At 42.1% G+C, this 13869-nt stretch overlaps 1 protein-coding gene across 8 annotated transcripts in view; it reads right to left on the bottom strand.

Annotated features, from left to right (window-relative positions):
* NHSL1 (NHS like 1) overlaps window positions 1311-13869 on the bottom strand; it is a 163602-nt gene continuing 151043 nt past the window's right edge. For 6 of the 8 annotated variants that reach the window (XM_021390707.1, XM_021390709.1, XM_021390711.1 and 3 more), the window contains 3 exons: window positions 9756-13184; window positions 9166-9295; window positions 1311-5732 (listed from right to left, as the gene is read on the bottom strand). In XM_021390707.1, coding sequence (XP_021246382.1) covers window positions 5009-5732; window positions 9166-9295; window positions 9756-13184 — 4283 coding nt within the window. In that variant the 3' untranslated portion in view covers window positions 1311-5008. The remainder of the gene's footprint in view (window positions 5733-9165; window positions 9296-9755; window positions 13185-13869) is intronic. The other 2 variants (XM_021390708.1, XM_021390710.1) reach the window with 1 other exon arrangement.

Here is a 13869-nt window from a genome sequence, read left to right as displayed (position 1 = left end):
CTGCAAAGAGCTACACTGGCAACAGAAAGTGTACTCATTCTGCTGCTGAAGCACTTTTCAGGCATTTATCCTGTCTCTCAGAACAGCACATGACATTGCACTTCTTTATTAAGCATCTCTGTATCTTACTGTCTTCAACGCGCATTAATTCCAACTTAGTCATGAAAGAAGTAACTTCTGAAATTGATTCAGCAAATAAAGCGTAACGGGAAAAATCAGGAAGATAATATAATGTACGCTTTTGTGTTTTTATGGGTACTGAAGTTCATTTCAATAAAACAGATACAATAATTCCTCAATACCACTCCAATTTTTTTAACACTTTATTGCTGGAGAAGTCCATCCTTTCAATCTTCTCTTATAGAAGCAGGCAAATACATCATTTTGAACCACTTAATGCACCATAGCAAACGTTTGGTTGGAGCAGCAACTGCTGCTATAAATGGCTTTCCCAGAACTTTGTGGGATCTGAAGAATACCTGACAAGATACATTAGCTTGCAATATTATGAAGGCATTTATTCCTGTGCACAAATGACCCCTCTTCGCTCCAGGAAATGACTGATAAAGTTTAGCAAGTACTGGAGTACGGTGATTCTGGAGAGATGCAGCCAGTCTGTGGGAACCATGGACATGGGGATGTTGGTAGAAATGAATGTGAGCATTAGCCTCTTTGATCCCATATTCTTTCCCGTTGTCAGGTAAGGCTTTTGTACACAGAGCCCTCCCAACTGTTGTGCTCGAGCCTGCAGCTGCCTGCCCAGTATTCCCTCATGTTTCCTCACTTCAGCCTATTACTTCTTCTCTAATCTCTCAGAACTTTGCCTTTGCCTTTTCTGATACACTTATCCATGTTTGACTTTGTCTTCCATACCTTTTGCATTGAGAAGAAACATTTAAGGCTACATTTTTCTTCTCCCTTGCTGTGACTATCCAACTGTTGATTTGCACTTTTCCCTCTTCTGCACAACCTGAAACTTCATCTCTGCATAAGTCTGTCTGCCTGATATCTTACCGTCACTCTTTGCACTCGCTGCACTTCTCAGAAATCTCCCTACTTCACCTTTTCTGCCATTATTCTGTGCCTTCTTTCCAACAGCCTTACGCATGAACCAGCATCCCGGTTCCTCAAAACCACCTCTTCATCAAATCCACCTCTTTCTTGAATTCTTTTCACTGGTTTCCAGCAGCCTTCCAAACCTCCTCTCACCAAGCTATTGCTCCTTGCACAACCATCCTTCATTTCAATTCATTTGTTCCCCTTTCTTCACTGTATAAACAGTGGAAACTTGTAAATACCACACGGCCTTATGGATGTAATAACTTTTAATAATTTAAGGACTCTTATTCTAAGGGGAGTTTGGGCTGTGAACATTTGACATGAGTAAGAATGAACTTTGAATACAGTCAAAGGAAGAAAAATATAGGAAAATGGTGAAGTAAAAAAACATTCACAATAAAAAGAGAAACCTATTAATCTTGAATCTAGCTTTAACAGCGATTCTTGTTTTAGAGGAAAAGTGTAAATCAACTGCAAACTATGAACAAGCCCTGTAATAATATGATTAATCATCAGGATCACACCAGACCTTTTCTTTAGCATGGCAGAAGTTTCCTCATTTTTCCTCCCCTCCAAGGGCTCTGGATGTCTTTAGCAGAGGTTTCCAAATCTTAACCTATAGTTGCTGACCAGCAGAACCACCACAATTACAAATCCTTCCTATGCAGGAAGATTATAATGGAAGAGATTAACTCTGAAGTTGGATGTACAACATAAAATATGTTTTTCTTACCATAATTACATACACACCAGAGTTGCTGCCAGTTCTGAAAGCACAGCCTAAAGCCGCTGTGCTCTTGGGCTGAGTTCAGCTGCGAACACTGGAGCTGAGAAGAACATAGCTGAAAAAATCTGAGCTACCAATTCTGAACCGGCTGCAGAGGATAGATGATATGGTGACACCCGCATATAAAAGTTACATCAGTTGCCTACATAAATACAAACACTACTAAATATATTTTAGCACACTGTTCACGTTTTACATCTTATGCTATGTTAAATGTAGTCCTGTAGCAACATCAGTAGGGTTACATAAACACTGCCTTCTGCACACTAGTCAGACCCTGAGCCTCAGATCAAACACACGCCAAATGTGAATTTTACATGAGCATCAAGGCAAGCTGCAGTAGAAAAAAATCAGCTCACACTACTTTTAATCCCACCTACCTGCATACACATGTAAGCCACAACTTTCCAAAGAGTTTCCCATTTTGCCTATAAAAACTTAAGATAGCGTCAAATGGCCAACAACAAGCAAAAAAATGGGCCAGGCTCCCTCCCAGGGGCACTTTTTTGTTGTAAAAACGCTGCAAAGCATTGCAGAAGTTGCAGACAACAGAATCATAACTGTATAGGAACTGTTGAGTCACGGCCTGAACCACTGATTGAGCACCTGGAGGAAAGACCCTGTCAGCCCTGGGAGCACAGGTGAAGGCAATTCTCCTGTGCAACCAGAAGGGAAGGAACCTGGCTCCACCCCTCTTAGGCCTCATTTAAAGGCTGACTGCCACTGAAGAAGGGCTGCTTCCTGGAGATCCCTCCTTGGTGGAAGCTTTTCCCCATGAACCCAGAATCTTCCAATACAGGTGAGTGATTTATTTCCCTTCCTTTGTAGCACCTTGCTATTGTGCTGGTCCTTCCACCTCTTTTGTAATGCCTTTTCTATCACATTGGTCTTTCTGACTGCTACACATAATTTTCTCTAATACTGCACATTTGCACTTAGACTATTTCCCCAATTGTAAACAGTAAAGCAAAGCCTGAGTACCCTCCTATTGGGATAGAGGTATGAGGATAAGACAACCACATATCCCTTTGAGAAGGGAAGTGCCTGCTGGTAAAAGTGCTCTGTGCACTCTCCTATGCTCTATGTGTAGTGTGATCACAGCTCAAACAGAAACAGTCAGTAGACATCTAGCAGTTTTATCTAATTCAGATCAATATTAATAATAGCTGAAATCTCTATTTCACCCAGTTACATTTATATTTGATTCCAAAAATCCAATGGTTCCAATAGCATGCATGAATGGTAGAACGATTGCTATGCATCAGTTAGTCCCACCCTTGTTCCCATGAGTGCAGCTGGATTCACTTTTCATTTCGCTCTTGCTCTGCTTATAATCTGGTTCTCCAGCAGTTTTAGTTTTCTGGGACAGGTTGCAAGTAAGAAGCAGTAGATACACTCACAAATAATACTGGAAAAAGCTTATGACTATTTCAGGATTTTTAGTCTCAGCGTTGAGGTGCCAAAATGGGATGGATATGTAAGTATGCTTTAGTTCTGCCTCTAAATGGAATTAGTAACTTTTGCAATGAAAACTGTAGATTAGTAGCATGGTCTAGGCATTCATTGTGTTGCCATATGCTGCTGGACACATCTTTTGAAGGAGATTTTAATCAACTCAAAAGACAATATGGCAACTGGCAGCTGCCTTCTTTATTGAAGTGAAGTCACAGCATTTTCATCACTATTCCCCTCTTGTGAAGGGAAGAGTTAAACAAAGGCCCCTGAAATTTACATTACTAACAAGTAGAGGAATGAAGAAAGAGATTACAAGCATATTTCTCTAAAATAAATAATCTACAAAGAGTGCTTTTTCTTTTTAAAAGCAATCTAAAAATGTATAAATTCTACGGTAGGGAGATCAAAAGATATTTTAACAACTTTCAATATTTACAAACAATACAAAAACTGCTCACGCCATCAAATGATGCAAAATTCTTCTTACAAATTAAAAGCTTAATTCCTACTAAGAACCAAAAATTCCTGCCAACATTTCCGTTTCAATTACTGGTCTTCTTTACAATTGGAAAACCGTTAAATGTTTTTATTATCCATAAAATATACAATAAAAATGAACTTCACTAAATTATTAAGGTTAAAAAAAGAAAAGAAATACTACAGGCAAATCAAAAAGGAAAGTAACTGTAACTTATTCTTTGGTAACCAAAAGTTAGCAAGTATCCATATTTCAAGTGATGAAAAGTAATAACTCTTCAATTTTGATAAATGGAAGAGAGACTTCTGGCAAAAACATAACTCCCAAGTTTCAGTTTTGAAAGATAGGCTTCACCTACAGCTCTGTAGTGCAAGTTCTCAAATTCTGTTTAAGAATTCAGAAACTTAACTGTCCCAAACTCCGGCAGTATACTACTTAATTCCTCACCCATTTCTCTGCTGTCTGCTCACATCCTCTACACATATCCAGTTGTTCCAGTTCTCTAAGGGAATACTCTGGCCAAGGAAGCAGTTCACTTGGAAATGAGTGTTTCACCAAGTGTACGTGTGTGGCTGCATAGCAGCTAGTACTGTGTTGTTGTCTCCCTCGTCTATGTCAACTTTTTTCATTTTCCCTCAGGAAAAAACAAAGTACCCTGGACAAATTCATAACCTGGTGACCCATTAGCAGGACACACTTCATTTAATGCTGGGGCATACCTGGATAAGAAGCCATGTGGCCCTAGCACCAACCCTACTACCTTCCGCAGGTTCCTCATCCTACCTCTCTGCTTAATGAATGCACTACGCTGCACCAACACAATGCTTTTGAAGCAGATGTCCAGCTTGTACCACAGAAGCCTTCCTCTTCCTCTTTTGCAGGCTTAAATTTTACTTGCACAACTGCAGTCTCAAGAAAAAAGAAAAACTTCACACCCCTACAGGCTCTGAGAAAACTCCCCTACCCCTGCCCCCAAGAGGACTTCTAAGGCTTCACACAACAGTTTCAGATGTTAATTTCTTTAAGCCACAGACCACTCATTCAAAGCAAGTCCTCCCCTCCCCACCCCACCCCTGCAGAACTACTGTTGCTTCAGCCTTTAAACACACACATGCAGTTCATGGAGAAAATGCTCAGCGGAGTAAACCTGTCCTGATCTGGGCTTTCCTCTGGAATCTAGTCCTCTGTCATTTTCTAGACTAATATCCAATGCCATCTGTCACTGCCGCTTAACTTTCTTCAGCTGAAGGACTTAGGTACTTCCTTGAAGTACCTGGCTGAGTCATTAAGTCTAGATGGGTTGGATCCAAGGTCTCCTTGCAGTCTGGCTCCTCAGAATACGGAAAGTCGTTCATGTCTATTTCATCACTGTTAAATACATCGAGCTGCCTCTCTTGCTGCTCATCCAAAGTCCTTTGGGCCCTGCTCTCTGACTGCTCCATCACTTCCCCATCTCCTTCGCTAATCACAGTCATGGGGCTGCTCTGGATGCGGTTGCGAACGTTGTACTTGCTGCTGGCAGCGGAGGGCGGTGTTCGTGATCGGCCGTACCTAGTGCTGGAGAGGGACATGCTCCTCGGCATCAGGCCTTCACTCCTAGCCCACTCCTCTTGGGCCCGTTTGCTCTTGCTGGGCGAGCAGCTGGCAGGGCTGTCAGAAATGTCAGGAGAGGCATCCACCTTGGCTCGGTGGAACCGTGGATCCGTGTGCTTCAACATCTCTGCTGCTGACATGCGGGAACTGGTGTCACAACGACTCCCTTTCTTCAGCAGCAGGGCTTTGAAGTTGTCATTGCTGGTGCTGCTCTTGCGAACGCTTCTCTGAATAGATCCTGCCTGTTTGAGGGTAGATAAGGTTGGGGAAGCACCAGTGGGCGTTACGGGGGGTGAAGGAGAATGGTTGCGGGTACGATCGTCCTCAGAATCTTTACGGCCAAGGACTTTCCTTTTGGATCTAAGTTTGAAAAACAAACAAGAAAGACAAAACAAAAAATGAAACTTTTTGCCACTCCTAATTAAATTCAACTTAGAGGGATGACAATGAATTAAGCTACAGCCAAGAGAGGGAAAATGGAGAAGTAATGCATCGGCATTAATGCAAGTACTGGAGGTATAAGCTACCTTTGTTATTCTTTTTCTGCAAATCTGCAACAGTGAAACTAGAAGTCCAATGCCTAAACACTGAACCTGTTTAGCAAATTAGGCTTCTTGGAGCCAGTATTCAACTGCTAAGATTGATTAATTATAAAGATAATTCTCGACGTGATTTTTCTTGATTAAAAACATGCCATCAAATATCTTGGTTTTTTTGGTGGATTTTTTTCTTGTGGGATGTTGTGGGGTTTTTTGTTCATTTGTTTTTGTTTTTCTATTATTGTTGGTTTGTTTTGCTGTTTCATTTGATGCTCCCTGGAGAACTGGTAGTGCAGTTCAGCGCACTTGCCTTTAGCAAAGGATATTGCAATACATTGTTTCTACAGATTAGGTCAAGTAAACAGCAGATCCTCACCATCCATCCAGAGACTCAAACACGAACAGTGAAACCTGAGCATGCTGGTTTCTAAATAAGATGCATAGAAAAAAAATAACAATGCTGATGGTGCTTTACCATTGCAAGTTTTTGATTAAACAAAGAAGAGGTCAACTTCCTGACTGAATTTTGTCTTCCCAAATGAAAGTGCCCAGTGGTTTTAATTTAATGTAAACAAAAATAACAAAAATAAATTTAAGAAACAATCATAGGACTGGGAATAAGTGGAAACCAGGGTTCTATTGCTCCATTTTTCCCTTAAAGAAAGGGATGTATTACATGCCTCCTATCTGTATTAAAGTTGCTTATCTGTAGTAATGTTGCTTATCTTTATACGTTTATTATCTTCTTTGTAGACTAAACAAGAAAAAAATTTTAAAAAATTGAATAAATGCTGATTTTATCCATACTCTTTTGCCAAATGTTTAAAACAAGTCCGCAGACTTGTAACAAATACAAGATTATCATGCTGTAATTCCATATTAATTTTTATCAAGCATATTCAATGCAGACTGTTCCCCCTGCAAAACGGGCTTCTGCTCAATGGGATCTTTAGCTGTACTTTCTTAAAGGGTTTGAGATTTTGCCAAGGCAAGCTCAGATGTCTTCATGCATTGCAGCCTACTGACAGAAAAGCACAAAACAAAGGAACAGGATCCATCAGCTAAGTGGGTGGCAGCAACAGTCATTGCCATAAACTGCCAAGACTGAGGAAGGATTCTGCCTCTCTAAGTGAAGTTCACACATAGATCACTTGTGGTATCCCCCACAGGCAACTATAACAGCTGTAATTTTCAGCTGCCCCCACTGCCCCCACTTTTCCTTCTGAAAGAAGAATGTAATACTGACATCCTCAGTCTGAATGGACAACAGAAGATAGCATAAGGATAAAACCGTTACTTTGGTAGTGGCAAACATAAGCATATTGCATAGATTTAACTGGGTGTCAGTACTGCAGGCAGCAAGTGGTTTTGGTGCTTGGATGCTCTGTAAGGCTGTGTGTAAACGTGTACTTGTGTTACATGGCAGAGATTTCCCTTCAGTAGGATTCTGGCTGCCTATGGGTATCTTTAAACACTCCTAAACTGAGGCTGTGTTGCTGCCAAAAAATAGAATTAAATTCCAAAGAAATATACAGCAAAACTCAATTTCAAAGATCTGCACAGAAAGACTTGGTTATTCTGGCTTGAAGTAACTCAACAACACAGTGAATGCAAGGCAGAATGGTCAGTTTGCTGTCCACACCTAAGCAATTTTTCTCAGCATGTGTAAGTTATGGCAGAGACTTAAAATTAAGAGCCAAATTTGGTTTTGGTGGCTTTTCAGACAGAGATAGGATACATATTTGAACAAAACCATTTCATAAACTTAGATTTTTCTTCCTACCTTTGATGCACATACAACTAAATTTCTTGTCCTACTCAAAAGCACATATTCAAGAGTGCCAATCACTGAAATAATACCTTTTAGAAATTGGGTGGAGAGGGAACATTTTTCAACTAAGGATAGTGGTTCAAGTCTAAAGCCAACAAAAGCAAGGTCTTTACAATGAATGTGTCAAGCAGCTTTAACTATGTCACATCCAGTTCCATTGTCCATTTCCCCATAAAATCATGAATTCCATGTATGTGCACACACACAGAGATCCACTCTCTATCTGCATACATAATGGAAAAGGTCACTGGCCAGAACACTTCATTCTAAAAACAGACATGTCGCAGTCCTAGTGAATGCCATGCAGCATGATTGCAACAGGCCATTTTTAGAACAGCTCCACAAGGCCAAATCCTAAGGGATAACAGTAAGTTACAGAAGGTCAGTATTATATATATGTAACTTTATGTAATAATATATATACATAATTTTGGTAACATCTCCTAAGATCCCAGCTGTGTTCTCACAAAGAGGCTTCTTCCATCCCTCAGTATTCCTGATGCAGAAGTCACGCACATACGTGCAAACTGACTAGACACACAGGTAAACATACACGGATGCCACTGAGCACTTCTGTGACCAGGAGAACGGCCTCTCCACATTTTGAAGTAAAAGACAGAGCCACAAGATGGCACTACCACTACATTGATTCTACTCTAAATGCAAGCTCAGTAGTTCAGAGAGTGGTAATGGTCTTCTGTGTGTACTGTTTAAATGGTGCACACGTTTCATTTTATATTTTGAAGCTTTTTTTTTTCTTGTGAACCTAACAAGAACAGCACAGAAAGCTAGTTGCCTATTTTGCTTTTAAGGGAAATGAATAATGACATTAATAAGAGCCAGTATTGCACATTTCATTCATGAACCAGTTTGACACAAAACACCCGACTTCAGGCTGGATTATGGCAAACTATAATCCAGCGTTTGCCATATGTTTTTTCATATGACTGACATGTTGCGTTACTTGCCAGTTTCAGCCACGCTTGCCATGAAGCATTAGCGTTGAGCCTCTGTCCCAAACTGCACCATATAAGCAGCGAAGAGTAAAAAGAGATGGAGAACGAGAATGAAAACAAAAAGATACACAGAAAAAGCAACAGTAGAGTTAATACGGCAGATTGAGAACAGTACAATAAATACTAGATGTAACTTGATATTTAAGGGGCAGGATATTTATTACGTAATCTGTACTGAATTAATCAGGTAGCTTTTAGTTCAGAATAGATCAAATATATTTGTAAAGCAGTAAAACACAAGCTCTTTTCCATACGTTTTTCATACATAATCTTAGTAGAAAGCAGATAAATGCGTGCTTTCGGTTAAAGCAATGACTTGTAATGGGGTGTTTTAGTAAAACAATGTCAATTTATTTTTGAGACAAATAATGGACCAAACAGTACGGAAAGGGCAATTTCTACAGTACCTGTGAATGGCTGCAAAAAGATCCTCAGTAGTCCTCGGTCTTGCTGGTGTTGCCACTCCGTCTGTCTCTTCCCCATAATTATTGCTTGGCAGGAATGAACTATTTGCTGTATCTGACTCAAACACCTCAGCTATGCAGAAATAATGAATGATACTGTCAGTCTGCCACAGGAACCAACAGGCTTATAATCTCGAAAACACCCCTCTTTGCTTCAGAAATTGCACTGTATGAAATACCTATGCTTGTTCAGACACATGCAGAGTACAATACTAAAAGAATATTTCTATGATCTGCATTAAAATGCAAAATCAAAATTAACAAAGCTAACCTAAAGCTAACATTGGACGTTTTATTGCCAGCACGGTTAAATAGAGCATCCTTTTTATTTCTGTGTCTGCAATAGCAAGAAGTCAGAATGGAACAAATTTCATCAAGTATTAATTCTGCAACTTCCTTTAGGCTTTTAGCTCTAACTATTGCAAGAGCTCCTTTTCCCTACAGAAGAATGCTACAACAGCTATCCTCACTCCCCACCTTCTTTAACACAGCTATTGTTACGTTGGAAGAAGAGTCAGAGGAAGCAGACTCACCACTTTCGCTCTCCTGAGACAGGTGTCTTTCAGTGTTACTGCTGCTGTCTTGGCTGCTGCCTGAGCTGCTTCCTTCATCAAAAGCCGATGGCTCCTCTTGCCTGGGCTCCTCTTGAACTGGTGATGCAGCGGGCTGTACCACAAAGGCACCAGCTCCCACTGCTTCAGAGAAGGTGACTCTGGCAGCTCCTCCCTCAGGAACCAGGCTGCCAGAGTCCATCTCACTGGAGCTGAGTCCATCTGTAAGGCAATTTCTCGCCTCCTCACAGTGTGTAAGCACAGCGTCTCTCTTAGTCGGGCTTGATGTGCTTCTGACAGTATCACTCACTTCAGCTATTTTCTCCACTGTGAGATCTAAATGTGGAGGTGGTACAACAAGGAACAGTTTAGGTTTCTTTGAAATGGGAGGTGGTTTCTTGTTTGGCAAAATGACCTGAGTCTTGTCTGGAGATGCTGGTGACCCCTGCAGTGGCATGCCAGAATGGAAGTCTTCGCTCCGCACTGGGGACTTGGGTGTGGCTTCAGGAACTGTCCCCGGGGAATCTAATTCCAAAGACTTGTTTAGACCCATGGTAATTGCAGATTTTTTATCACTCTCCAACACAAGTATGTTGTCAGAGAGTATCAGAGGAGAACTCTGAGCCAGTGTTTGAGGTGAGTTTTTAAATGAAGTGCCGTGAATCTTCATCTCCTCTTCACCTAAGCTGTTACTGAGTCTTAGTGAAAGAGATGGCCTTAGGGAAGACTGTGATGATGAACTTACAATACCCTTTTCCTGAGAGATGGTTTCAGAAGCAGATTCAGGTGACGAGTCACCTTCTGTTGCTTTTTTGATAGACCTCAGCTGCACCATTTGCAATGCTTTGGTAGTTACTAAGGGCATCACAGGTCTTGATGCATCTTGCTTGTTGAATGGCTGTTTCACAGCACTGTAGCAAGAATCTTCCTGATTGTGTTTCTTAAGTGAATACTCCGGGCATATCATTGCACCTTTTGTCAGTTTGGGATCAAGAGGTGGTGCTGGTGGTGGGACAACTAAAGGGAAAATAGGAGGAGGAGGAACAGGGGAAGAGTATGAACCGATGGAAGCTTCTTGTGGTAACCACTGGACACTGTGAGCAAAGGAAGAATTTACATCAGCTTCTGGTGGAGGGGGCGGAAATGTGGGAGAGGCTGGCAGTGGTGATAGATCCATGGCTTCTGCTGGAGGAGGAGGAGGGGAAGAGGGAGGAGAGAGCTCAACGCAATGTGGAGGAGGTGCTGGAAGAGGAGGTGGAGGAGGAGGTGCACCAGAACCTGGAGGAGAGCTTGGGGTGGGGTCTAATTTCTTCACACTCACGCTCCCTTCAGTAGATGTATTTGAAGAAAGAGAAGTGGAGGATGAGGAAATGGAGACTGAAGACAGAAGAGAAGATTTCCTTTCAGGCACTTTAGGTTTCAGCTTGGATTTCCCATTTCCTGATGATGCAGATTTTAAAAACACAGGCACTGGGGTAAGTGCAGTGGGTGTATTGGACTGGCTGGAGTACCCACTGGATGGCGATGTGACTCGGTGGGACTTCTCTGGAGAAGTGCTCTTTGGTTTGGCCAGTCCACTGGGCACTTGTGGCACAGAAGCCCTTGAGCCATCACTGAAGTGGCTGATGCTGCAATCACTGAGAGCAGAAGAGGTACTGGCAGAATGGGTCACTGGGGACTTCATCTGGTCATCTGCCACTGCAGCATAGTCACTGTAGTAACCCCACTGGTCAGCATACTCTGACTTGATGCTGCTTGTTTCACTCTGAGAGGGAGTGACTGTGCAGATGGAGTACAGGTTTGGGGCAGTAGTGGACATCATGCTGCTGCTTGCACTGACAGAGCTCTGGCTGCGAGAGCGCAACACCCAAGGATCCTCATAATCACTGCAGGGGCTCTGCGAAGGGGAGCTGCCATTTTTGCACTTGAGATTCAATTGCAGAGAATGCTGGAGGGTGGCAATGAGGGTTTCATCAAGTACCTGTCCATTGGACTGAGCTTTTTTCTTGGGTACCCTTCTGAGTGAGTCTGTTCTAGACGGTGGTAAAGGCGGCTTCTTTGCCTTTTTCAGAGAGATGTTTCTTGCGAGGGATTTTTCACCTTGGCCTGCCTGGTCATCTTGATGTTTCTTCTCCTTTCCTTCAAAGACATTAACCACGCTGTCTCTGGGGTTCCCGAAACCATTAGTACTATAGCATGGCATGTCTGACTTCAGTCCAGAGTCCATGTTCATAGAGCTGTAATAACCATCATGGTCTACAGAATACAGAGAAGTGGAATCTTCTTTGGCTGATGTCCTCTCCAGGCTGCTGCTGCTCAGGTTGCTACCAGGAGTGGCACAGCCTGGTGTGGTACAAGCTACCTTGCGTGATGCAGTCTCACTATTTTCCGTAGACTTGTATAGCCAATGCTCTGTGCTGCTCACTGTACCTTGTGTTCGCTCCCCTGAGTAGCTAGATTCACTCCTACCGTCACTGTCCTGGGACTGGCTTGGTAAAGCAAGATTACTTCTGCAGCTGTAGTTCACACTCTGAGAGCCAGCCTCTGCATTTCCAGGAGTGCTGAGAGAGACAGCAGAGTCACCAAGAGAAAGCATCATAACAGTATTAGATGGGATGGTATCTGAAGTCTGTGAGTGACGTGTGGAGCTACTCTCACTCCAGTTACCACTTGAAGAATGGTGATCTTCTTTCCCACTTATGGCATTGTTGGCAACAGGATTGTCTCTTGGCTTTGGGTACACAGCAGAACTGCTAATTTTATTATCCAGGGATCCAGTACTCTGGGCAGTGTGAATAGCAATAACTTCTGAGGAGGATGACAGTGTTGCATTGGGTATGACACTTGTTGAGTAGGTGGCATGAGGAGAGACCACACATGCTGGGCCAATAGACTTTTCGCTGTCATAACTTCTTACCTCTTGAGACTTTGGTCTCGAAAGAGTTCCTGTTACAGCATTATTTCTCAGATGCACAACATCATCATCCATTTGCAGTTCATTTATCTGGTGGGTCAAAGTGCCAGCGATGTCTTCTGTCTGCCTGGAGATACTCTTGGTCTGTTCTAAGGACTGCAGAGACACTCTTGCACCAGCCCGAGGCAAGCTGTGAAAACCTATGTCACTATTCTGGCGAGAAGCAAATATAACTGCAGCAGAATCACTCATCACGGACATGTTTCCAGATGAACTGGAGAACTGAGACATCTGAGCTGCAATGCCTTGTCCTTTCTGTGCTCGTATTCTTCTCATTGAAGGAGGCACAACTTTAACTTCTTCTGTCTGGCAGCTGGTGTCCTTGGTTTCAGATCGCTGCATAGCAGAGCGATAGCTGTCTAGTCGCCCTAGCGTGGAACTGTGATCTGGGACATACATCGAGTGCCCTCGGAAATCACTTTGGCCAGTGCCAACTGCTGGAGTCAAAATAAAATAATTATTCCTTGAAGCACACATTCACATTTATCTTCTTAGTGATTTAAAAAAAGAAAAAATAATCAGCAATCTGCTTGCTCCCCAATCTCTTGAAGGGCGTGCCCTCTGAAAAAGAATCTGTAACAATGGATTTTGCACAGCTATCGCCTATTTTCTGCATTTCTTTTCCCTTTTTCTTTATTACTAGGAACCTTCTGCTTACAGAACTGTCTGTGTTCCTGCAGCACATTCGACACATGAAATCCTCTCTTTATGACATGGTAATAATTTCCATAGTAATCAGTTGTGTCAGAAACCAAGTAGCACTGTTTGACTTCCAGAAGGCAAAGCAGCAGGAACAGACAAAAGCCTGAGAAATGTGAAGTGTGCTTCCATGCTAATGCCTCATGCAATAAAGAAAAGGGGAAGGAAATCTGTACACTAATGTGAATAATCAAATCTGCCTTTTAAAAGTATTGCACTTCAGAAAAATCGTTCAGCAGACAGGGAGAGCTATCCAAGTCTTGCCATTCTTCTACAAAGAGGCTAACACATTGAAATGTGCATTGTTTTACCACAAATAATATGTCTGCTATAACAACATTTATAAAAAAACACTACAAAGAAAACCATTAAATAACATTTCTCCACACAACTGCTTTCTATTTATCATAAAGAAAAATCTCT

Source organism: Numida meleagris, chromosome 3 (genome assembly GCF_002078875.1).
Source record: "Numida meleagris isolate 19003 breed g44 Domestic line chromosome 3, NumMel1.0, whole genome shotgun sequence".
In the NCBI taxonomy this organism is placed as follows: domain Eukaryota; kingdom Metazoa; phylum Chordata; class Aves; order Galliformes; family Numididae; genus Numida; species Numida meleagris.
Note: the sequence above shows the minus strand (reverse complement) of the source record. Positions and strands in the feature narration are given on the sequence as shown.